General features: G+C 36.7%; 1 protein-coding gene across 21 annotated transcripts in view; it reads left to right on the top strand.

The window, feature by feature from the left end:
• Window positions 1-26,823, top strand: part of PCM1 (pericentriolar material 1) — a 113,870-nt gene that overhangs the window by 19,644 nt on the left and 67,403 nt on the right. For 7 of the 21 annotated variants that reach the window (XM_082680271.1, XM_082680257.1, XM_082680258.1 and 4 more), the window contains 16 exons: window positions 3,591-3,768; window positions 3,932-4,021; window positions 6,527-6,636; window positions 9,310-9,526; window positions 12,530-12,731; window positions 13,669-13,842; window positions 14,366-14,523; window positions 14,861-15,099; window positions 19,293-19,447; window positions 19,592-19,721; window positions 20,735-20,875; window positions 21,400-21,590; window positions 22,963-23,163; window positions 24,335-24,554; window positions 24,644-24,789; window positions 25,311-25,498. In XM_082680271.1, the coding sequence (XP_082536397.1) occupies window positions 3,591-3,768; window positions 3,932-4,021; window positions 6,527-6,636; window positions 9,310-9,526; window positions 12,530-12,731; window positions 13,669-13,842; window positions 14,366-14,523; window positions 14,861-15,099; window positions 19,293-19,447; window positions 19,592-19,721; window positions 20,735-20,875; window positions 21,400-21,590; window positions 22,963-23,163; window positions 24,335-24,554; window positions 24,644-24,789; window positions 25,311-25,498 (2,740 nt within the window). The remainder of the gene's footprint in view (window positions 1-3,590; window positions 3,769-3,931; window positions 4,022-6,526; window positions 6,637-9,309; window positions 9,527-12,529; window positions 12,732-13,668; window positions 13,843-14,365; window positions 14,524-14,860; window positions 15,100-19,292; window positions 19,448-19,591; window positions 19,722-20,734; window positions 20,876-21,399; window positions 21,591-22,962; window positions 23,164-24,334; window positions 24,555-24,643; window positions 24,790-25,310; window positions 25,499-26,823) is intronic. The other 14 variants (XM_082680276.1, XM_082680263.1, XM_082680260.1 and 11 more) reach the window with 3 other exon arrangements.

Genomic DNA, 26,823 nt, shown 5'->3' with positions numbered 1-26,823 from the left:
TGCTTTTAAAAACCACTTTTCTGTTTTAAGTTTCTTTGAATAATGTCCTTATAAATATTATTTTCTCTTGAACTTCTTTCTGGAGTTTATTTTGATTTGATTCTTTTTAATCTTTTGATTCTTTGGGCCATCCTAGGGTAATTCTATCAGTACTGTGTTCATAAAATGATTTCATTTTCTTAGAAAAAACCCTAATTCCCACTGACTGACTTTATTCTTTCTCTGTTATGCAGAATCTGTTGTTCTCCCCACCTACCTTCATTCCCTCCTTAACATCCTTTCAAAATGTAGTATTCTGTTAGAAGACTAGGGAAAAAAGTTGGTGTCTTAACTGAGGTTCAGAGCTTAAAGCAACCTTGTGAGTTGCAGCTTGATAGGAGATAATTGATATTCTTGAGTTGCCTACAAGGGCAGAGTCCATTTTATGAAATATTTTATAGACACGATGACGTTGCATAATTTTTAAAAAGAGCTTTCCCTGAATACCCATGCCCTCATTGTTTTCCCATACTCATCTTTCCCCCACGCTTAATCTCAGCTCTTAGAGCATTCATAAGCTTTTAAAAATACCATCTACTCATTTTTTGCTATTGTTTTTATCATTTCTAGTTACTTCATGTGGGCTAGATTTGTCTCCCAAACTAGACTATGCTTCTTCAGAGATAGTTTTAAATACAGAAGACATAGTCTATGGATGTAATTTTGGGGCAGATAGTATGATGTGAAAAAACACTAACCTAGAACTTAGGAATCTGATTTCCCCTCACTGTGATATTGGATAAATCACAGCTTTATCTTCTCTGGGCTTATAGTTTCTCACCTTTCAGATGACAAAACTTAGAATACATATTAACTGAAGTACTTTTCAGCCATAAAAATATATTTGGATCCATGAAGAATTATTGGAAGAATATCAGTTGAGTAGAGGAAAGGAAGACTTAGGGTTTTCTGAAATGTGTTACCTGTATGCAACTCGAGATTTCATGCTTAAGTTATTATTTTTTTTAATTTGTAAACTAAGAATGTACTTACTGAAAGTGACTCAAAACGTTTAAATGAAAATATGTGTTTGAAGGATGCGTATAGTCCTGGCCTCCTTTTTTGGATTTCTATTCCATGTACCATCTTCTTGCCATGTTTTTATCCCCAGGTATTTTTATTACCATTTTCTCATCTTCCCTTTCTTTATATTTGATTGTAGTTCCACCCACCTCCCTCAGTTCATCTTTTCAAATTATTAGTCTGAAATGTTATTTATGTGGATGGAAAAGTTATTAAGCAGTAATAAAACTCCACTAATTTCAAAAATTGTTGGGAATTCATCTTTGGATTAGTGAAAAATCTGAAGTTCAGAATTCTTTATAATTAGAGTATCAAAGTTTTGCAAATAAATGTGACTAACAAGTATTAAAGTTCTTTTTAAAAGTTTGCATTTTAAAGGGTAAGAAACCATAATATTAAATTGTTTAGTAAGTTCTTCAAAATTAGATAGCTTTAAGGTTAGCTTGAGGTCTAAACTATTTTTGAGATGGGAGGATTATGAATTAGATGGAGATAATGCATTCTTGATGGTTTTCTTTTTTCCTAGATGACTTTTTGCCTTATTTGTGTAATGTTTCTCTTCTTAGTCATTTATCACTGATGCTTTGTTGGAGTATTTGATTGATGTCAACCTGGAGAGATTTCTCCAAGTTGTTCCACTGAAATCTGTACCTGATTGGGTTTGGTTTTATATTTTACCAGTGACTTTGATGAAATTAATTTGGATCAGATCTGAGATGGCTACCTATCTCAGATTGATAGTTATCTCTCACCCTTCAAATTATTTTTTCAAGATGTAAATAGTCTTGAAATGAGCAAGAACTAAGAAGATGAATTTTCATAGGAATGGATGTAATGTTAACTAGGTAACTCCACTTGTATAAGATGGGAGAGAACTGGGTAAATTGTACTTGATTTGAAAATGGCTTTAGTTTATGGGAAAGTCTCCAGTAAATACTAGCTTAACCAAGGTACATTATTTCTCCTCCATATTCATAAAGTCTAGTTGGCCAGTCCTGGATAGAGCACTGACCTGGCTTCTCTGATACCTACATCAAACATTCTAACTGTAGTCTTCTACTTCCTATTTGAGCTTCCTTTCTTTGAGTTCTTAATTCTGAGCCATGTAATTATTTTTATTGCTTGCCAAGTTATCACAGTTACTCATTCTTATTTACAACACTAATGAGTCCTACTTGGGGAGGTAAAGAGAAGAGGTTTTTGCAAAGTATTGTTAAGGAATGTTACCCAGAAGAGAATTTCTCTGGAGCCATCTGTGTTCTCCATAATTTTTCTTGGAATCAAATGTACATAGGGAGAGATCAGTTCATTTTTACTTTGAAAAGAAATCACTGAGGTTTATTTTCCTTGTTAACTTTGGTCAGAGCCAGGGGAGATCATTCATTTAAAGTCTCCAATTTGGTAGCAATGCAAATTTAAAATTGACTATTTCTAAGTTAATAGAAATATTTTATGTAAATATTAGCTAAAATCATTAAACTTTTAAGATACAGAATTTTTTAAAAGGCAAATCAGTGATGAAAAATACCATTATGGTATACAGTTCATGCATAATTTGTCTTATTTATTGTTTCCAGGTTGTATTTAACTTTCTCTCTTTGATTAATTGACTTTATTTTTTCTGGTTGGGTTACACTTGAATAGTTTTAAGATTAACATTTAAAATTTTATAATTCCTTGTAAGTGGCACCTATTTAATCTGTTCCTCTTTTAGGCAAAATGTTATCTTTTGGGGGGAATTTCAAAGTAATTTATGTCCTCAGACTCAGCATTAAATGAGCATCTTTTGAAAGAAAAAATAGTAATGATATCTTTGATGCAAAAGATAATATTTTTACTGTATGATAATATAAAGTGATGCAAGTAAATTAAAGCCTTTCACATCAAATAATCAAATAAAAAGTATATTTTAAAAATTTCCATCCGTAGTTAGAAAATAGTTGGTTTGTTTTTGTTTTGTTGGTTTTTAAACATCACTTCTAGGAATGGGGCAGAAGAGTTTTTTAGTCTGTTCTTTCTCCAGGGCTACTTTTAGGGCATTAGCCTGGTATGATCTGCTCTTCCTTTTCTGTAAGGCCTGGTCTGGATCCCTTATTCTTTTGTGTGTGTGTGTGTGTGTGTGTGTGCGCGCGCGCGCGCGCGCCTTCCTGTCTTCCTTTTTGTATGCCTTTTCTGGATCCCTTATTCTTTTGTGTGTGTGTGTGTGTGTGTGTGTGTGTGTGTGTGTGTGTGTGTGCGCCTTCCTGTCTTCCTTTTTGTATGCCTTTTCTTCTATTTTCTTTTTGTTAATTCTTCATGCTAAGCATATGCATATGGTCTTTTACCTTGAAATTACCTAACTATCTAATTCTTAACATGACAGGCTGTCTCTGTGTCATCATTTTCCTCTTTCTCTTTTTCTTTCAAGTCTGTATCTAGGGTTGTATATTTAATACTAATTTATTATCTACGTATGTACCTTGCCATCGGTAGTTGAAATAGGAACATGGATTTTAAAAGATATAAGCGTTGTTGGTCTTATTTTTCAGGCCAGAGATCCTCAGCAGGAGCCTATGGAAGAGATAGAAAATTTGAAGAAACAACATGATTTATTAAAAAGGATGTTACAGCAGCAGGAGCAGCTGAGAGCTCTGCAGGGACGACAAGCTGCTCTTCTTGCTCTGCAGCATAAGGCAGAGCAAGCTATTGCTGTGATGGATGATTCTGGTATGCCACCATCTTAGAATGTTGTTATAAGTAAGGCTCAATAAATAATGATATGATTGCAAGGTGGATGCTGGTTATTATATAATTAGATCTTGATTGTTGTCTAGTTTAGAAACCTACATGTGAGGCTTACCCTGTCCTGTGCTTTTCTCTGGTTATGCAGAAAAGGTTGCAGGGACAACTCCTGGCCATCATACTGTACCGTGCAGACAGCCAGCTCGCTCTCCTTTTCATCAGAGAGTACCCTTAAGAGGTAAAAGGGACAGGATGTAGTTCTGTTTTTGTACCTCAAATTTATAGGGCTCTTGTTGCTTATATTTCTGCCTTTTGTACTTTATTTAACTAGGATTGCTGTACTTTGCTTGCCTGCCAAGGAAGGGTTAAAACCTTAAGTGAGACAGTGAATAAATGTAAGCTTCTTTGGCTTCTGACATGAGTAGTGAGGTATCAAATTGTATGCACTAGTTCCTTTGAACTAAATTTATATCCTATCCAGTCTCCCTGAGACTCAGAAATGTTCTTTTCTTTCTCCTTCTTTCCCTCATACCCATGTATCACTTAGATGGAAATTGTATTGAATTCTTTTTTTTTCATTTTTAAAAAAATTTCAGCTTTATTGCGGTATAATTGACATATAAAATTATAAGATATTTAAAGTATACATCTTAGTGATTTAAGTTTTGTATTTTTGGATCTTGTTTAAGAAACCTTTCCCCATCCTTTGTATTGAATTCTTTAGTATTGAGTCTAACTTTATAGTTTGTCTTGTTATTAGCAAACCTACGTGTTTAATTTCTCATTAAGTTGAAAACATATTGTTACTTATTAAAACTTAAAGCCAAATTATATTTTCTAGTAGTCTGTCATTACAGTCTAATAATAATTTATCTCCTGTGAGCTCTCCATTTTAGGTCCTTACTGTGGTTACCCTGTTGTTACTCAATTTATCGTGTTGTCCACACCTAGCCCACTGGCTCAGCCTTCTGATCACTGTTATATGTAATTTAATTTTGCATTTTCATAAGGAACTTTATGACTTGCAAGTAACTTACTCTTTTGTAATAATTATATAGTCGTATAGAATATATATGGTATAGTATATAATAGTATATAATACGCAAATTTTCATCCCCATTTTTCCCTTGCAAAATTCAAAGTATCATTAGCTGTTAGATTTAGGAAAAAACAAAATATTTTAACAATGACAAATACAGTTCGGTTAATGACCAACTTTTAAAATATTTTTCAAGATTGGAGTATCAGATTTCAGAGACTTTCTTGTGATAGTTATGTTATTTCAAATAGTTATATTTACGTCATCTCATTTGATCACCACAAAACTGTAGGTTAGTCGCCAGGGCTTTTTTTATAATTCTCACTTTAGAGAGAAGGAACTCTAACACAGAACTCGTGACTTGCCTAGGCTTATATGGAATTTTAGTAGAATCAGATTTCTTGAGTTCCAGGTCAGGGGTCTTCTATTTCTGAATATAAACCTTTATTTTTAAGTAAGCAGATAATCTTTCTTTCTTTCTTTCTTTTTTTTTAATGTACTAGTATGAGACAAGTACCAGGAGAAGAATAAACAGGAGTTAAAATTTGAATTTATTTTATGTACTATTTCAAAAAGAATTTTAGGTTAATGATTGAAAACAGATTTTCTCTTGCATTTATGAGATTTTGCAGAAGAATACTGATGAAAAACAAACTTACAGTAATCTTTAGGTATATAAGAGAGGCAACATAATTGTCATGGGAAAGAGTGTTCCTTTAACCATTTAACTAGCAAGTTGTGTGTTATCTAGACTGTAATTGCTTTTTTTTGTCCCCAAGTACTTTGGACTGGATACATGGGAATCTACCCTGCCCTGTAATTCTAATTTCTCATTGAAAAAGCTAATATTTTCCTTCAAAACAGAAACAGTTTATAGTCATTGTCTCTTTTAGAGCTGGAAAGATAAGCATGGGGTGTTTGAGTAATAGAGAGTAACTATTATGAAAATTGTCATCAGAATACTGCCTTAGGAAGATAAAAACTGTGGTCTTTTAGTATGACTTGTATCACAAGCAACTCCTTCAATAAATTATCTGTTCTACAGTAGGGGTCGGCAAACTATATATAGCCAGCTGGATTTGGCCCACTGCCTGAAATAAGATTTTATGGAACACAGCTATGCCCATTTGTTTATGTATTGTATATAGTTGCTTTTGCCCCACAGTGGCAGAGTTGGGTAGTTGAGACAAGAACTATATCTCCACAAAGCCTAATATGTTTACTATCTGAATCTTTAAAAAAAGTTTGCCAGCCCCTGTACTACAACACTGATTCTGTTGGGGAGGTGGGGATTGAGACTGGTCAGAATTAGCTGTGCTTTTTCAGACGAACCACTTTGCCCGCCACGCCTCCAACCCAACCTGGTGGACCTTCCCACACCCAGACTCTGTTGAGTCACTATTCTTAATTGGGATGTAACAGTATCCCTCCTTGAATGTTGGGACAGAAAAAGATGAACCACTATACTAGAGTTTTGTGAGTGTCCCTTTATTTTCAGGTTAGGTGGAAACTTATAAAATGATTGGTTGACAGATAAATCTGAGGGTTAACTAGTTTCAAATAACGTTGAGATTTTTTAAATTTCTTTTTTCCCCCCAAATTTCTTTTTAGCGTCTCAGAAGTTAAAGTGTTGTTTTTTATTTATTTGCTTTAATGAATTATTAAATTATTTGCTTGAATGAAAGTTGTTAACTTCCTTTCCAGCTGTAACAGAAACTACAGGTAGCCTATCTGGAGTCAGTATCACATCTGAACTAAATGAAGAATTGAATGATTTAATTCAGCGTTTTCATAATCAGCTTCGTGATTCTCAGGTAACTTCATTTTTTTTGTATACTGGATTTAAAATCACATTAACTAAAGCAGTGCTTCTCAAACTTTACTGAGCATACATATCACCTGGCATGATTGTTAAAAAATGTAGATTTCTGGTCAGTGGGATCCCCCCACCTCCAAAATTATGATTCATACATTTGGGGTGGGCTTCCCACCATGTGATTCCAGTGCTGGAAGTCTCGGGACTATGCTTTGGGAAACACTAATTTAGAGGAAATATCTACTTTGAATGAAGTGATTAGCGAAATTTCCCCTTTGTATGCTCCTAGATGACGCATTCTTATTTCACCTTTAAGATTGTTAATAGTCACAACTGTTAAACTTAAGTTAGTGTGAATCTATGCTTTTGCAATGTTTTACTAACAATTTTAAGGAAGTTCTTAAGTTTAATTTCAGAGTTAATAAGTGTTATAATTTGATGACCTTTGTAAATAATGATATAAATGCAAAATTTCAGTCTGTTGAGTGAGAAAGGGTGAATTAGTACCTTCCACTGGAAATGGGTATAATTGACAATGCATTATCTTCTGTCTGCTGACCCAAGTTTAAATGAAAGAAGATGATCTAACTACTTTGGAGAGTTATTTAGCAATATCTAGTACATTTTTTCTAGTGACCCTGTTCAAAAGGAGATGCATACAAGAATGTTCATGGCAGCATTGTATTAATAGCAAAGCAGAAACAATCTAAATGTCCATGAACAGGAAAATGGATTAGTAAGTTATGATATATACATAGAGTGAAATCCTGTAACCGATTACAGGAAATGAACCAGAGGTAATGAATGAAAATGCAAGTTTAAGAAGGATACCACTTAGCTTATGTTTTAAAATGTGTAGAGTGTGTTTTTTTTTTGTTTTTTTTTTTTGCGGTATGCGGGCCTCTCACTGTTGTGGTCTCTCCCGTTGCGGAGCACAGGCTCCGGACGTGCAGGCTCAGCAGCCATGGCTCATGGGCCCAGCCGCTCCGCGGTACGTGGGATCTTCCCGGGCCGGGGCACGAACCAATGTCCCCTGCATCGGCAGGCGGACTCTAAACCACCGCGCCACCAGGGAAGCCCCAAGTATTTTTTTTTTATGGATACCTTCATAGGTATTACAAAATAAAAATACGTTTGAGAATGGTAGGTGTCTAATTCCAGATTGTGGTTATCTCAAGAGAGTAATGGGGTCAGGATTTCTATGTATAAAGCTTTAGCCATTATCTGTAATATATTTCTCTTAAAGAAAGAATTGATGCAAATGTGGCAAAATACTAAAATTTGACTAAGCTCAGTGCTGGTTACTCATTATATGATTCCCTAATCCTTAGTGGATTTTTTAAATGTTTCATAAATTTTTTTTTTTAGTAGCAAAGAAGTGATAGGAGAAACTGATAGGTTAAGAAGTTAAAGTTTATGATTGTGGTTCTAAAAAGATGGCAAGAGAATGAGATTTTTGAAGGTTTATTCTATATAAAATATGGCATTTCTAGCACTTAATTTAGATCCAGTTAATAACATCCAGTGAATCCCCACTGTGTAGTTATGTGTGTCTATAAAACAGTATATATATACTGTTATATAGATACGGTGGCACATCAGGGAATAGTATGTATATAATTTGGGAATAGGAAAGGCATATATACTTACCAGCACAACCTACACTAATGTTTATCTCTTTTTATAAAGAATATTTATGTATTTTTGGGACTTCCCTGGTGGCGCTGTGGTTAAGAATCCACCTGCCAATGCAAGGGACACGAGTTCGATCAGTGGTCCAGGAAGATTCCACATGCTGCGGAGCAACTAAGCCTGTGGGCCACTACTACTGAGCCTGCACTCTAGAGCCCACGAGCCACAACTACTGAGCCCACATGCCACAGCTGTTGAAGCCCGCCTGCCCTGGAGCCTGTGCTCCACAGAAAGAGAAGCCACTGCAGTGAGAAGCCTGCGCACCACAGCTAAGAGTAGCCCCCGCTCGCCACAACTAGAGAAAGCCTGCATGCGGCAACGAAGACCCAGTGCAGTCAAAAGAAAAAATGAGAGAGAATATTTATGCTGTTTTAATATATGATCCATTTTTAAAAAAATTTTATTTATTTATTTTATTTATTTTTGGCTGTGTTGGGTCTTCGTTTCTGTGCGTGGGCTTTCTCTAGTTGCGGCGAGTGGGGGCCACTCTTCATCGCGGTGCGCAGGCCTCTCACTGTTGCGGCCTCTCTTGTTGCGGAGCACAAGCTCCAGACACGCAGGCTCAGTAGTTGTGGCTCACCGCGGCATGTGAGATCTTCCCAGACCAGGGCTCGAACCCGTGGCCCCTGCATTGGCAGGCAGATTTCAACCACTGTGCCACCGGGGAAGCCCTATTTATGCTTTTTTTTTTTTTTTTTTTTTTTTTTTTGCGGTACGCGGGCCTCTCACTGCTGTGGCCTCTCGTTGTGGAGCACAGGCTCCGGACGCGCAGACTCAGTGGCCATGGCTCACGGGCCCAGCCGCTCCGCGGGATGTGGGTTCTTCCCGGACCGAGGCACAAACCCGTATCCCCTGCATTGGCAGGCGGACTCTCAACCACTGTGCCACCAGGGAAGCCCAATTTATGCATTTTTAAAATGAGATTGCAAGCTTTAGTCGCCTAATCTTTCTTTTCTTTCTTTTTTTTTTTTTTTTAAAGCCTCCACCTGTTCCAGACAATAGAAGACAAGCAGAAAGTCTTTCATTAACTAGGGAGGTTTCTCAGAGCAGAAATCCATCAGTTTCAGAGCATTTACCTGATGAGAAAGTCCAGCTTTTTAGCAAAATGAGAGTGTTACAAGAAAAGAAACAAAAAATGGACAAGCTGCTTGGAGAACTTCATACACTTCGAGATGAGCATTTGAACAATTCATCCTGTAAGTAAATCTAAGCAGTGTTAGGTAGAGGACACGTAAGTATATATGCCAACATGTAATAATTCCTTAGTAAATATTTGGTGAATGAATAAACACATAGTTACTCAAGAAAATTATAATTTTTGTGGGGAAATAGGACTTGTACGTGAAAGTAACATACAAGTTTTTAAGTAACAAGGCAATGTATGGTAAAGCCAAATAGATGGTAGATCTGTTCTGTAAAATTCAGAAAAGGAAAAGAATGAATTTGGGCTTGAAAAATTGGTAGGATTTTATTTTATTTTTTATAAATTTATTTATTTGTTATTATTTTTGGCTGTGTTGGGTCTTCGCCGCTGCACGCGGGCTCTCCCCAGTTGCGTTGAGCAGGGGCCACCCTCCGTTGCAGTGCTCGGACCTCTCACCGCGTGGCCTCTCCTGTTGCGGAGCATGGGCTTCAGGCACGCGGGCTTCAGCAGTTGTGGTGTGCGGGCTCTAGAGCACAGGCTCAGCAGTTGTGGTGCATGGACCCAGTTGCTCCACGGCATGTGGGATCTTCCCGGACCAGGGCTCGAACCCGTGTCCCCTGCATTGGCAGGCAGACTCCCAACCACTGTGCCACCAGGGAAGCCCGGTAGGATTTTAAATAAGGGAAAAGTATAAGAGAAGGTAACTGTTAGACACTTTGACATAATAATACTGCACTTTTTCGCATATCCAAAATTTTTCCTTAAGGAAAAGCTAAACCAAATTAGTACTTTGATTTTAAAACTATGAAACAGATTTAGAAAGTATTTATACAATAAAAACCTGAGATATGAAAAACTTATTTAGTACAGAAAGTCCCAAACACTCCCCATTTTTTAAAATACATAAATAGTTAGGTGGGACTAGGAAAGGCATATAGTCATCCTAGGTATACTAGTTAAAGAGTTATACAACTATCCCTCAGTATCCATGGGGGATTGGTTCCAGCACCCTCACCCACACCCACACCCACACCCACACCCACACCCACACCCACACTCCTACGGATACCAAAATCTGAGGCTGCTTAAGTCCGTTATCTAAAATGGCATAGTATTTGCATGTAACATAAGCATATCCTCCAGTACACTTTAAATCATCTCTGGGTTACTTACAATAATTAATACATGTGAATGCTATATAAATAGTTACCAGCATGCTGCAGATTCATGTTTTGCTTTTTGGAACTTTATGGAATTTCTTTTTTCCTGAATATTTTCTATCTGCTTTTGGTTAAATCCGCAGATGCAGAACTCTTGGATATGGAGGGCTGATTGTACTAGTTATATAGGAAAGCCAATAGTCATCTTAGTTATACTGTAGGAACTGTCTTTTCTGCTCTACAGATTACTTGCCTTTGTCTAATTCAGATTCAGTTACTAGTCCTCACTTGGCCACCTACCTTCCCAAGCCTGGTCTCTGCCTCTTACTCAGACAGCTGGTAGTAGGAGCTGTAGCATTGGGTATTGGAATCAGTAGGGTCAACCCTAAGTGGTCATTATTCTTTAGCATTCCAGATGCTGTCTTAATAAAGAACAGACAGGGATAGAAACATCATCTCTGGATCCCTGTACTTCACCCTAGTTGTCTGCCACCTTCAAAGAACTGTACTGTTTCTGCCCTGAGACGTGCTCCTTTCTTTTCCCTGACTTGTGCTGCTCCTCGGCCTCCTCTAGAGTAGAAGCTAATCCCAGTGCCCATCCTCCCTAAACAGATGAACACAGCCAAGAAAAACTTAGTTTTTCCAAAGTTGTACTCAAACGCTTGTGGTTAGTTTTATACACATAATTAAAGTAGCACTCTGTCTACTGATGACTAAAAAATCATATATTTCTCTGGGAAACAGAGTGAAAGCAGAGCAAAAGGTAGAACAGTCAAGGAATAGAGAGAAAAGACTACTGGAAACCAGCTGTAACAGTGGATAACGTGAGCAACAAATGACGATTGTCACTGAGGAAGAGATAAATGATGATAGTTTTAAAGTGGTAGTGGACTTGCCTGGTGGTGCAGTGGTTAAGAATCTGCCTGCCAGTACAGGGGACAGGGGTTTGAGCCCTGGTCTAGGAAGATCCCACATGCCGTGGAGCAACTAAGCCCATGCACCATAACTACTGAGCCTGCACTCTAGAGCCTGTGAGCCACAACTACTGAAGCCCGCGTGCCTAGAGCTTGTGCTCCGCAGCAAGAGAAGCCACCACAATGAGAAGCCCGTGCACCTCAACGAAGAGTAACCCCCCGCTCACTGCAACTAGAGAAAGCCCACACGCAGCAACGAAGACCCAACGTAGCCAGAAATAAATAAATAAAAAGAAAAAAATAAACTGGTAGGAGAGAGAGAAGCACAAAGATTCTTAGTCTTCATTTATTACCCATGAAAGCATAAGATATCTTTGTCTGATCTGTGTGGACAGAAAAGTAATTAAAATGTAGTTCAAGAGCTGTCTTAGAAGATTAATCATCATCTAATAAGAAAATTTTATTGCTGAGTAGTATTCATGGTATTATGTACCACAGTCACTTAAACAATTTTGCTTTATCTTTTGGAACAAGAAAAGTTCCATCTTGGAGACCAGATAGAATCCCTCTGGACTGGAACATTCTCAAGGACCTAATCAGCTAGGGTTGCCCTGTAAAGATTTGTAGATGGTGTGCTTGCACATCATATGCAGTGGCTCTATTTAACTTAACCTGGAACCAAGTTTATCAGAGGAGTACTCTCGTTACTTTCTCAAGGTAGAATATCGTAGTTCTTGTTGGTTTCCATCTTGTCTTTCCTTATTGTTTCCTTTCTGTTTTAACTGTGTTTGGTTGAAAGACATGTTAATAAACAAGTGGCCTGGTTATATCCTTAAGTTTCACATTTTAAAGCTGCAGGATTTAAGATGTTAATGACTTTTACTTTTTATTTTTCTATGTCTGAGCCAACTATGAATGTGTTGTTTGATGCTGTATTTGTTTATTTATGGTAACTGGTCTTTTTTTTTTTTTTTTTGGTAGTTGTGCCTTCTTCAGCCTCCCCACAAAGGAGTGTGGATCAGAGAAGTACAACAGCAGCTCCCTCTGCTCCTGTAGGCTTAACACCAGTTGTCAATGGAGAATCCAATAGCCTCACATCATCTGTTCCTTATCCTGCTGCTTCTCTGGTTTCTCAGAATCAGAGTGAAAATGAAGGCCACCTAAATCCAACTGAAAAACTCCAGTAAAACATTTCTACAAACATTGTTTACATAGATTAGAATTGAATAATGGGGATAAATCTTGGGGGTTTTTTCTTTGTTGAAAATTCTGGAAAAACTGAGTTAATTTGATATGATAAACATTCTTAAGTGGTATGGTGGTAGAATAAGTGTGTGTGTTATATGTGCATCTTTGAGTTGTCCTAGAGAAATGTGACATTGTAGTAACATGTAATTTCTATAGCTAATGTATTCCTGTTTTCCAAATAAAGGGACTACAGTTAAAAGATTTCTGTATTCAAATGGTTTAGAGCCCAGGCTCTAGAGTCAGACAGCCCTGGAATTGTATCTCACAAGGTTGTGTGACTGTGGACAAATAGCACCCTCACTAAGCCTCTTTTTCTTCACCTGGCATAATATATTTGTTCATAAAGGTGTTTTAAGGATTAGAAAACATTGGCATAATTCCTGGGACTCAGTAAAAATTCAACAACCTAATTATTCTTTTTGGTAAACATGTTATATAGTATGGTAACTGGTAGATCTCTATATGTTGTAGACAAATTGGGAACCTTCTGTGAATGCTCAGGAATGCCTGCATACCTGATTTGCCTAAGAGGTCCTATTTTAATGGAATATTTAGTACTTTACATTTTTGATACTTATTAAGAAACATAGGAATATTTTTGACATTGAGACTTAAGATGTTAACATCTATACCTGCTTAAAGTGAACACTTGGAAGAGGGTTTCTTATGCTTTTGTCCGTAACACAACATAAGTAAATAAGGTGATGAGATTTTGAATAACCTATACTTGAAATTACATTCATTATAGTCACATCCCCTGGATATTTGACTGGGTTTAAATTTTGTTTGTGCTGGCTGCTACTGTATGAAAATAGTGTATGCTTTATTTTGCTAAAATGGGTGTTAATATAAATGTTTTTGTTGTTTATCAGGAAGTTAAATGAAGTTCGAAAGAGGTTGAATGAGCTAAGAGAATTAGTTCATTATTATGAGCAAACATCAGATATGATGACAGATGCTGTAAATGAAAACACAAAAGAAGAAGAAACTGAAGAGTCAGAATATGATTCCGAGCATGAAAATTCTGAACCTGTTACTAACATTCGGTAAGAACTTTTTTTTAAGTTGTTTTTCTAACATATTCATCCTAACAATACATTTAATATGAAACAAAAGAAACCTCAGTAGAGTGCCTACCGTTTGCCTTTTATTTAAGCTTTTCTCCTGTAAGTCTGCTGTTTTGGTTAGTGTACTCTTACTTGTTCTATAAAGAAAAACAAATTGGGAAGTATTGAACACAGTAGTTTAGTAAATTTGCTGTTTGTTAGATCAACTAAAAGTTAATCATAAGAAGTACGTAACTTCATTTTCCTACCTCTTTAGGTGTAGTTTTGATTTTTTTTTGGTTGTAATTTTGATTTTTTTAGATGTTTTTCTTCTTAAATGTGTGAATAGGAGAAGTTAGTGAAAAGCAAGAGCCGTTTATTTAGAGGATGAATTTAAATGGGGAAATAGCCAATGATGTTCATAGTCTGGAATTATTTTATCAGCAGTTGTAAAACTTTGATTTTTTTATTATTACATATATTTTTTACCTTAAATAACTTCAGGTTGTTTTCTTTCTTTTAGAAATCCACAAGTAGCTGCCACCTGGAATGAAGTAAATAGTAATTCTAATGCACAGTGTGTTTCTAATAATAGAGATGGGAGATCAGTTAATTCTAATTGTGAAATTAACAACAGATCTGCTGCCAACATAAGGGCTCTAAACATGCCTCCTTCTTTAGGTATGATTGACTCTATTCACAGATAATTTTACCATATTATTCTTGGGCAGTGGAATTCCTTTCTTTTTTTTTTTTTTTTTGCGGTACGCGGGCCTCTCACTGTTGTGGCCTCTCCCATTGTGGAGCACAGGCTCTGGATGCGCAGGCTCAGCAGCCATGGCCCACGGGCCCAGCCGCTCTGCGGCATGTGGGATCTTCCCGGACCGGGGCACGAAACTGTGTCCCCTGCATCGGCAGGCGGACTCTCAACCACTGCGCCACCAGGGAAGCTTGGAATTCCTTTCTTTAGTACTCTTAAGTTTATTAAGGTATTGATTTCACTGGTACATGTTTTCAGCAGATTGTCGATACAATAGAGAACGAGAACAGGGGATTCACGTTGCACAAGGTGAAGGTGAGGAGGAGGAGGAGGAAGAAGCAGAAGATGAGGCAGTCAGTGGAGCGTCATTATCTAGTCATCGGAGCAGTCTGGTTGATGAGACGCCTGAAGATGCTGAATTTGAACAGAAGATCAGCAGACTTATGGCTGCAAAACAGAAACTTAGACAGTTACAAGATCTTGTTGCATTGGTGCAGGTAAATGCTGCTTGTATTTAAAAAAAAAAAGTGTCAAATGGACAGTCTTGTAAAATTTATGTGTTTGATAATTATGTTGGTATAAGTATACTAGTACACATTTAATGAGTTCTAACTATATACCAGGTTTAAATGCTTAGCACTTTACATGCCATATTATCAGAGATAAGCAAACTTTTTCTAAGGGTGACTTAGTAAATATTTTAGGCTTTGTGGGCTATACAGTTTCTGTCACAACTACTCAGTGCAAAAGCAGTGATAGACAGTATGCAAACAGATGAGCATGGCTGTGTACCAGTATAACTATTATAAAAACAGGTTTGTTTGTTTTTTTGCTGGAGACCCCAGTTCTTTATCACATAGAACTTGGTAACATCTCAGTGAGGCAGATACACAGATTAAAGGTGTTAGTTGACCAGAGTTATACCATTGTCAGAGCCAGAGTTGAGACTGACATTCTGGCTGAGATCTTAACTCACTTGATGTAGAAGAAAAACCATATTGTCTTATTCAGTAAGGCCAAACAAGTAAAGTTGGAACTATTAGTTGTAAATTTTAAAAAGCCATTTGAATGTATGAACGTGAAATTATGTAACAATTCACACTTGTATATTGACTGATGTGGTCCAGAGGCTTTTTGCAGTTTATTAGACTAGGTATAAAACTTTCTAAGAATGATTGAACTTTTTAAAATCATTCCTTTTCATCTGTTTATATATATATATATATATTCTTAGTAACATAATCACTATAAAAATATCTTTAAGAGAGACTTCCTAAAGTATTGAAATTTATATGATTTTTGGAAGCCAAAAAACTTCTGGTAAAATTAATGAGTGATTTGTCTTCATTTAGGTTTGCTTAGCTTGTGTTAGGTTGAAAAAAATGAAGTATAGAACATTAAAATTAACCACACTAATGTATAGAAAAACAATTTTTTTGTGAACGAAAAAAATTAAATTGTTATTCACAACTTCTTTTGGAATGCTACTTATTTTGAGTAACTCAAGTGAAAGATGAATGTGCTCCCATTTTTAAATAAAGGAAACACTACTAGTAAATTCCCTTTGAGCCTTCATTCATAATCCCATTCTCCTTCACAGATGCTACTGTGCATATGTTTTATATATATATATATATATATACAGTAAATACAGTTCTTTTTTAGCTGCAATATAGTTTTCTGTACTATCAGTGGACCTTAGTTTAGTTAATCTAACATCCTATTGATGTTTACTTTTGTTGTTTCCAGTTTTTCACTATTTAGAAACAACAATCCAATGAACATTCTTTCACAAGCTTTGTGATGCATTTGTGTTTTTCAAGAGCAGATATGAAGAAGTGGAATTGCTTTGTCAGAGTTTATGCACATTTTTTTTTTTTTTTTTTTTTTGGCGGTACGTGGGCCTCTCACTGCTGTGGCCACTCCCGCTGCGGAGCACAGGCTCTGGACGCGCAGGCTCAGCGGCCATGGCTCATTGGCCCAGCCGCTCCATGGCATGTGGGATCTTCCCGGACCGGGGCACGAACCCGTGTCCCCTGCATCGGCAGGCAGACTCTCAATCACTGCGCCACCAGGGAAGCCCTGCACATTTTAAATTTAATGGACACTGCTTAATTGCTCTCCAGAATGACTATATTAATTGATATCTAAGCAGTGGTGGATGAATCCATTTCCTTATACCCTTGATTACATTTTATTTTATTGAGATACCATGTAGCTTGTTTAACCATTACTGGAATTGGCTTTTGGCTTTTTCGAAGGTTTTCCTATTGTAAGAAGGGGTGTTGAAGGGAAGAAGGAGCATAAACACATGTATACAAACAAACACATACAGGTTTATGTACAAATGTATATATTTTTGCTTATATATTCAAAGTATATCTGTAGACAGATACATAAACTGGTAACACTGGTTACCTATGGAGAATGGAATTGGGAAAAGGGATAGAAAGGAGATTTTTCTAAACATCTTTTTTACTATTTGAACTTTGATCGTATGACAGTAGTACCATTTGAAAAAATTAAGACAGCTTCTAAAGCAAATAATAATATAGGTTGTGCTATCTTGAACATCATTGTACTTGCTAATTACTTTCTCATTTTTTCTTTATGACTCCTCTCCTCAGATTGCCCGAGTGGGAATAATAGATCAGAAATGATGAATAACTTGGTGGCTTATAGATGAATCAGCTTAATTTCAGGCTTATGTTGAATGCAGCTCTTTTGCTTTAGTGAGTGTTCTAAGACCTGAAATAACATGTATGAAAAATGAGAAAACTGCAATACAGAGGGATTAAGGGTCCTCATTCTGAGAGCTATTTAAAAACAAATGATCCAAACTCCCCAAGTTTTTATATGTTTAAGATTGATACATTTTACTTATTTTATTAAGGGTAGTCTTCTTTTGCTTGTGCCCTTACTTGTATCCTTTCCCAAGAGACTCAGGAGAAGGTTTAAACAGTTATATAGTTATCATGATTGTATAAAACTATTATTACTCTTCTTGATTAGATTAGCTTAGACAATTTATATGGCCCTTATATGGTTCCTTAGTCTGTGATGCAGCATGTGTTGAAACAATAATTCTTTAGTCAGTTACTTTTAGCTTCGGAGTTTATATCATTTCAGTTCAGACACTCTCATGTGACAATCTGAAACTTTATGTAGTTTTTTTTTTCATACTTTGGTTTTTCCACTTTTTTATTGTGGGAAAATGCCTCATGATCCAGCTTCTCTGTTTTTGAGTCCCAACTCAGTTTCTTTTTAATCTTACCATTTTAGTAATAAATCAGGTTAGCTTTTAGATTGATGAGAAGACCAGAATAACACCATGTCTATAAGCTTAAAATCGATTAGACAGTTTTACAATCAAAGTTAGCTTTAACTCTCTATTTCCAAAGGTTAAAGTTTCAGTTGATTTCTGCAGAGAAAGCATGAGTAAATATAAAGTATACAATATTAATTTTTTTTTTTTTTTTTTTTGGCGGTACATGGGCCTGTCACTGTTGTGGCTTCTCCCGTTGCGGAGCACAGGCTCCGGACGCGCAGGCTCAGCGGCCATGGCTCACGGGCCTAGCCGCTCCGCGGCATGTGGGATCTCCCAGACCGGGGCACGAACCCGTGTCCCCTGCATCGGCAGGTGGACTCTCAACCGCTGCGCCACCAGGGAAGCCCAATATTAAATGTTTTTAAGAAAATGTCATAGGTTACCTCCAATTCTCCATTTTTTTTTAATAAGATTTTTAAAAAATAAATTTATATATTTTTGGCTGCGTCGGGTCTTCGTTGCTTCATGCAGGATTTTTCTAGTTGTGATGAGCGGGGGCTACTCTTCATTGCAGTGCGCTGGCTTCTCATCGTGGTGGCTTCTCTTGTTGCAGAGCACGGGCTTTAGGTGCGCGGGCTTCTGTAGTTGTGGCATGCGGGCTCAGTAATTGTGGCTCACGGGCTCTAGAGCACAGGCTCAGTAGTTGTCGTGCATGGGCTTAGTTGCTCCGTGGCATGTGGGATCTTCCCGGACCAGGGATTGAACCCGTGTCCCCTGCATTGGCAGACGGATTCTTAACCAGTGCGCTGCTAGCCCAGTCCTCCATTTTAATAAGCACATTGATTTCAACAGAAGATACGTATCTACTGTTAGGAAGATATGAACTTTCGTTGTTTTTCCAGTAGTTACAGATTTGAGGTGGTACATTCTCATTCGTTTTTGTATTGTGAGCCATTGGTACTTGTTTGGCAAACTAAAAGACCAAAATGAGGAAATGGAAAGCTTTTTAAGTGAACAAGTGGTAATAGACATTGGTTGTTAAATTGTTAATGTAAAAGTCATATCTGAAGAAAAAGTATCTAATATCAAGAGTTCCAAGCTCCAATGATATATTTTGTATCTTTTTCATATTCTCTAGAAAGCTCTTCTTTGATTTTAGAATCTGGTCAAAGAAAGAAAAGGCAAACTAGTACTTGCCATTGCTGGGTAATTGGCAACTCAGATTATTAATGTACTGTTTTTAGTTTTAGTACTTTATTTCCTGCCATTGGTAGAGGATGAATTTCATTGCTCAAAATCATATGCTTTCCCTACTGCTTTAAATTTTATGTTAATTTTACAACCTAGTTCTATTTACTAAGGTATGAATTGGATAATGTCTTTAGATATCAAGATTGTTTTAATATAATGATGCTGTTTTAGGATGATGATACAGCAGATCAAGGAGTTATCTCTGCCAATACCTCAAATTTGGATGATTTCTACCCAGCAGAAGAAGACACCAAACAAAATGCAAATAACACTAGAGGAAATACCAATAAAACACAGAAAGATGCTGGAGTAAATGAAAAGGCAAGGTATGTTAAGCTTCTGGCTTTCAGGTCATAAAAGTTTAGTGCCTATTAGAGAGAAGGTACTCCGCTAGGTACTGTATTACATCGTGCTTAATGCTATTATCAGATTTACTGGAGTCCACAAATATAATATCAATTTAATTATAGAGAGAAATTTTATGAGGCTAAACTACAGCAGCAACAGAGAGAGCTCAAACAATTGCAGGAAGAAAGAAAGAAACTGATTGAGATTCAAGAGAAAATTCAAGCATTGCAAAAGGCATGTCCTGACCTACAGGTAATTAGGAAATTTCTTTCTTTCTGTTTGTCTGAAGAAAGATATTTAAAATCTTAATGTCAACTGAAAGTACTGTTTGTCTTTTTTTAGTGCTAATTTGATAGATTTGTATCTTAATTTTATGATTAATGTAATGGATGGACAAATGAAATGTGTTAAGGATGTACATTTATACTGTGAAAGGTAGCACATAGGAATTGACTCTAATTATTCCCATTCTTTCACTTGTTGGGCCGGCTGGCTGTGGATTCAGAATGTGAGTATTTATAAGTATGTATTATATTAAAATATTCTGGTTTGAACTTGGCAGTTAAGGGACTAACATTTCCATTTTTTACTGGCCTAAAATTACATAATAAAGCTGTTAAGCCATCATGAGTTTTTTAGGGAAATTAAAATATTGTTTTTGTAGTTTGAATATTAAATGTATATATGCTTATTAAATAGTACCCTATGCATGGGTTTTTGAGTTGAACAGAGAATATGCAGTCTTTGACCATGTCAGGTAATCAGGAGGAGGGTTAATATGGGAGGGGAATATCAATTCTTTTTTGAGATTTTTCCTACACTTTATTGGTTAGCTCTATTCTTCAGTCAGGTTTTGTTTTCAAAGAAAGGGAAACATATCAAGTGATATTTCTAATATAACTTTATTTTCTAGACACTTACCTTTTCTACTTTATCTAATCCTTTTTTTCTCGTTCCCAATCTAACTAATGTGCAGAGGAATATATGTTGGAGTTGGGTTGAGTATGTGAAATTTTCCACAGTAACATTTTATCCCTCATGTCTCTTTTGTTTCGGAGGGTTGGTTACTACTGTTCAACTTTAGTGTGTGTTTTCATCTTTGTTTGCTTATGTCAGATTTTCTTTAGATCATGATGGCAATTGAAATCTGGTGGTAATAAATTAAATATGATACTAGAGCCCTAGAGAAGCAGTGAAATAATTGTTTTTACGAAATTAACATATAATTGCTTTAATTCCTCATAATAGTTTTAATTCTTTTTTAGCTGTCAGCCACTAGTGCGGGTAATTGTCCCACAAAAAAATATACGCCAGCTGTTACTTCAACCCCAACTGTTAATGAAAATGAAGCCAGGACAAGCAGATCTGCTTTTGAACCTGATGATCCTTCAGTGGTAGATAATGAGGTATGTTGTACCTTGTTCCTGAGTCTTAAGGAAGAAAACTGAATATCTGTGAAACATGTTTTTAAATGTAGCCTATTATGTGTCTTTTAGTTGTGGGAAGAAATAATTTTTTCCAAAAAGTAATTAAGTTTGTATATTTTCAAAATAGCCTTGCCCTTTATTAGCAAATATTTGGCAGAATTATATGTAAGGGTTAGTTATAGTAAATAGTAATCATTTCAATTAGAAAAACCTGTCCTTTGGCATTTTATTTATATGGGATTTATAGAAAACATTGTAACTTTCTTCTAATAGTTGATAAAGTATACTTGGGTGCTACCTGTTTTCATAAAGAATTAATGATTGCCTAATTTTTTCTTATTACTAAAATATCATTTTGGCCTTCTTGGGTGTCTCAGTGTAAAAAGGATAGAGTGAGAATAGAAATATTTGTTGGTATTGACAATAGTATTAGGCTGTTTTTCTTTAAGGCTAAAACAAGTCCCGATATTTACACCAACTTGCCTTAATTTTTAAAATAACAGTTGTGGTCAGAAATGCGAAGACACGAAATGTTAAGGGAAGAGCTGCGACAGAGAAGAAAGCAGCTTGAAGCTTTGATGGCTGAACATCAGAGGAGGCAAGGTCTGGCTGAAACTACATCTCCAGTGGCTGTTTCACTGAGAAGTGATGGGTCTGAGAACCTGTGTACGCCTCAACAGAGTAGAACAGAAAAGTAAGAGAGCTGTTTAAATCATTTTTAAAAATATCACCTATTTACGGCCTATAGGATAGGCAGCCTCATTTCCCCTCTGCATCATAGCACAAATCTGCTGTTGCAGTGAGACTTGTGTTTTAAGCATCACCTTTGTGACTCAGTTTGACTAAATCCAGCTACTTTCTGTTGTAACTTCTCACAGCATCACCTTTCTCTCTTTTTAAAAAATTTACAAAAATTACCAAGATGCTTGCTCAAATGGTGATACAGATTTTCTTGAGTATATAAGCCTTGTTTTCTTAGTTAAGTTTAAAGTTTATAAAAAGAAAATGCTTGATACTTTGTAGTGCTTTTCCATCAGGCCAGAAATAAGTGGGTTTTTTTTAACTTAAATTGAGTGTCTTCTATTTGTAAATTTCCTAAGAATTTGAAAACATTTTATTGTATAAAACATTCAGTTTTTAGGATTTATGTTTGAAATTTCCATATTTAGAATATTTCTAAAAGAATTGGTTATCTATAAGATCAGTTAATCACTTATCTTTATAGTAGTATTCAGATCTAAAATTTTGAAATCCAAATTTGTTATGACCTAATTTTTTGGTATCAGATGGCATTTCTGCAACATTGCACTAAACCTTACTCTCTTTCGTACTCATAAAAGAACTATTCCTGTTCTTGGAGTGCCAATATGAATTTTATTGATCAAACTATATCTTCAATATTTTATTGTGTTCTGTGTACCACACATCTATACTTTAAAAAAGTTCTTTATATTGTTTTGTTAAACATCTAGGTTTGAGAACCATGGGTCTAGAATTGTGCTTTCCAGTACGGCAGCCACTAAATATAGGTGGCTATTTAAAGTTAAATAAAATTAAAAATTCATTTTCTCTGTCACACCAGCCACATTTTAGGTGCTCATTGGTCATGTGTATTTAATGGCTACTCTATTGGACAGCACAGATATGGATTATTACTACTATTGCAGAAAGTTCTACTGGATAACTCTAATCTAGAAAACTGTGACTCAAGGAAAAGTTGAAAGTTGAGAGGGGTTTAGTTTAGGAATAAGTTCCAGGGGATATGATTACTAGTTTAATTTATATGAAGAATTGTTTTCTGGAAGGTAGCGTAAACAGATCATAACAGCAGTTGGAGAGTACCACCCATCTCATAGTTACTATGACTAAATGAAATTTTATATACACACATATGCATATACATATATATATATACATATATACATACACTTTTTTTGGTGCAGTGATATATATATATATATATATATATTTTTTTTTTTTTGGTACAGTGTCTGGTACATAATAGGCGGTAAAGTATTTAGCTCATCTCCAGAATGATCTCATGTGTTTTGTCTCTTAATCTCTAGAACAATGGCAACTTGGGGAGGTTCTACCCAGTGTGCACTAGATGAAGAAGGAGATGAAGATGGTTACCTTTCTGAAGCAGTTCGGACAGATGAAGACGAGGAGGAGGAGGAGCAAGACGCCGGCTCCCATGATAGCTTTTCCGTGTGTCCTCCTAGCAGCGCAAATCATAACTCCTATAATGTAAAGGAAACTAAAAATAGGTTAGCTTTTCCGTGTGTCCTCCTAGCAGCGCAAATCATAACTCCTATCATGTAAAGGAAACTAAAAATAGGTTAGCTTTTCCGTGTGTCTTCCTAGCAGCGCAAATCATAACTCCTATAATGTAAAGGAAACTAAAAATAGGTTAGCTTTTCCGTGTGTCCTCCTAGCCATGCAAATCATAACTCCTATAATGTAAAGGAAACTAAAAATAGGTTAGCTTTTCCGTGTGTCCTCCTAGCCATGCAAATCATAACTCCTATAATATAAAGGAAACTAAAAATAGGTTAGTTTTGCTGTTTTAATTTTTTGCTTGATTTTAAGAGTCTCAGGTCTTTCTGACTCCAAGCAGTTCTTCAGTTCTCTGAACCAACTGTGTGTCCTACAATGTAATTTAATTCCACCACTAACTACTTGGAGTCAGAGCAGAGCCCATAGGTTAAGAGGCTCAGTCCCACAAGAGTGCCTCACTTTATTTTTTATTTTTTTGCGGTACGCGGGCCTCTCACTGTTGTGGCCTCTCCCGTTGTGGAGCACAGGCTCTGGACGCGCAGGCTCAGCGGCCATGGCTCACGGGCCCAGCCGCTCCGCGGCATGTGGGATCTCCCCGGATCGGGGCACGAACCCGTGTCCCCTGCATCGGCAGGCGGACTCTCAACCACTGCGCCACCAGGGAAGCCCTCCCTATTTTTAATATTTATTTATTTGGTTGCACTGGGTCTTAATTGCGGCAGGTGGGCTCCTTAGTTGCAGCTCGCCAGCTCCTTAGTTGCGGTACGTGGGCCCCTTAGTTGTGGCATGTGAACTCTTAGTTGCTGCATGCATGTGGGACCTAGTTCCCTGACCAGTGATCGAACCAGGCCCCCTGCATTGGGAGTGTGGAGTCTTAACCACTGTGCCACCAGGGAAGTCCCATAACTGTTTTCATTTTGAAGAATACAGAATTATATAGACACTTCTCGGTAAAACATAAATGAAAAAAGATTCGAAAGGAATGAAAAATGATAGTGTACAAGACTAGAAATCCAGAATTTTTCTCTTTCTATTTTCCATACATTTTAAGTCCTGTGAAGAGAATACAGACGTATGGACCCAGGGTATCAAGGTTTATTGCCAGATTTTAAAAACCAAATAATTACATAAGATGACCTAATGCTTTAAATCTTGTGTTAGGTGGAAGAACAATCGCCCTTTTTCAGCAGATGGAAATTATCGTCCTTTAGCCAGGACAAGACAACAGAATATCAGCATGCAGCGTCAGGAAAACCTTCGCTGGGTGTCAGAACTCTCTTATGTAGAAGAGAAAGAACAGTGGCAAGAACAAATCAATCAGCTAAAGAAACAACTTGATTTCAGTGTCAATATTTGTCAGACTTTGATGCAAGACCAGCAGGTAAAGTAGAATTTTTTTATCTTGTTTTTGAAGCAGTACACGTTTTTCTCATGTCATCGGCAACTATTCTGAAAATTTTCTTTCCACAGACTCTGTCTTGTCTGCTACAAACTCTTCTCACGGGCCCTTACAGTGTTATGCCCAGCAATGTTGCATCTCCTCAAGTACACCTTATAATGCACCAGTTGAACCAGTGCTATACCCAGCTAACATGGCAACAGAATAATGTACAAAGGTAATCTGTTTCTTAGAAGTAGTGAGAGTGTATAGTAAGTGCTAAAACTGAGCAAGAGTTTTACAGTTACCTTCTGGGAGAAAAGGGCCTGAACCAAATATCATTTTTGAATATTCTGACACTTGGGAATTTTATAAGCAGAGATATTGCTCAATGTTCCTTTTTAATACCGTAGACCTGACTTTAAAAAAAAATTTTATAGTACTCAACTTTACACTTACCTTAGGTAGGTTGTATGGTATGTAAATCATACCTCAGTAAAGCTGTAAACAATATAAACAATGAGTGTTGTAATTATGCCTACTATCTGTTAGAAGTGCTAATAAGCACAGTTCTTCTTGCAAAGGCGAAGTTACTGAACTAAGCATGCAGGACAAGCAGATATTTGTTGTAAACATCAGAGCAGTCAGTTTGTTCCACATACTGTTGAATCATGTCTTACATATATTCTTTCTGGATGTACTTTACATAGATGGTAATACAACTGATCTTTAAATTACTGACTCCTTAAATTTTTACAGGTTGAAGCAAATGCTAAATGAACTTATGCGCCAACAAAATCATCCAGAAAAACCTGGAAGCAAGGAAAGAGTCAGTAGTGCATCACACCCTCCTTCTCCCAGTTTATTTTGTCCTTTCAGCTTTCCAGCACAGCCTGTAAATCTGTTCAACCTACCGGGGTTTACTAATTTTTCATCATTTGCACCAGGTAGGTGGCTGAAAACTTAAATGAAAAAACTTAAATGAAAATAAATAAATGCAGAGTGTTTGAGAATAACATTTGTCTGTTGCATGGATTTTTATCAGTCCCTTTTGGAGTGGTAGGAAATGTTGGCAAAGAAAGTTATAAACTCTTCTCTACATTGATTCTTTATAGTGAACTCTTAAACTGAATGTGGTTGCTAATGAAATTAAGTAAATTATGAATGATTGCTTAGTCTTTTACCTTTGAATTATTCAACAAGTATTTATCAAGGAGAAAGGGAATTAACCTGTCTATTGGCTGCTGTACATCAGGCACTGTGTAAAATATTAGGAGAGAAGAGGTGAATAAGGCAACGCTCTTGTAGAGGAGCTTTGTGTCTTGGTAGGGAGATATATACCACTAGAGTAAAGGTGTTTGGCTTAGGCTTATATTTACTTTTACTTAGTTTAGGCTTTTATTCAGACTTTTCTGTACCTGTCATGTTCCAGGCACTATATAAATGACTGGGATTCAAAGATGTTAAGCCTGATGCTTTAAGGAATTTAGAGTCTAGCGAAGAAGCCAAGAATGTTAATAAATGCTTAGTGCTTTGCCATGGGTGCTGTAGCAGTGGTGCAGATGAGGTGAATGACCTGCTTTTCCTTGGGGCAAGAGATTATCAGCAAATCTCTTTTTTCCTAGAGAAAGTGATATTAAAGCTAAAGAATGAATATAATTTTTTTCCAGGGAGATTAGAAGGGAAAGGACTTTCTGATTAATGGAACCACTTAGAGTTACAAAGCAGTGGAACAGTATATTACTTAGGGAATTTAGAGGTCATGAAGTATGGCTAGTATTTAGGGCCATGACAGGGGAAGTAGTAGTTGATGTGGCTGGTGAGCAGTGGAGGCCTTTGTGCTGTGCAAAGAAGCTTAGACTTTCTGCTGCTTACTAGAGGGGCCATTGGAGGATGTTGAGCAGAGGAATAGCATGAGGTTTATATTTTAAAAAGATTACACTAGTGATAGTGTTGATTGAGATTGGAGGGAAGGTGCTAAGGGTATAGATGGTGACTGGAAGGCAATTGCAGTAATAGCAGAGAAGGAACGACAGCTTGACCTAAGGCATCGGCAGTAGCGGTAAAGAAAAAGGAGTAATTTTAAAGACATTCTGGAGGTAGAATGATCAGTTAGGTGAGGTGAGTCATGAAGGGAGAGGAGTTGAAGGTGTTTGCCAGAGAATATAGGAAGAGGAAAAGGGTTGGGAGGGCTTTGTGAATATAAATACCCACAGATACAGCGTATTTTCTTAACAGGATTATAAAAGCAATGGCCGTTAAACAATTTAAC

This window comes from Grampus griseus (assembly GCF_964374135.1).
Source record: "Grampus griseus genome assembly, chromosome: 21".
Lineage (NCBI taxonomy): Eukaryota > Metazoa > Chordata > Mammalia > Artiodactyla > Delphinidae > Grampus > Grampus griseus.
This window is presented reverse-complemented; position numbering and strand designations above follow the sequence as displayed.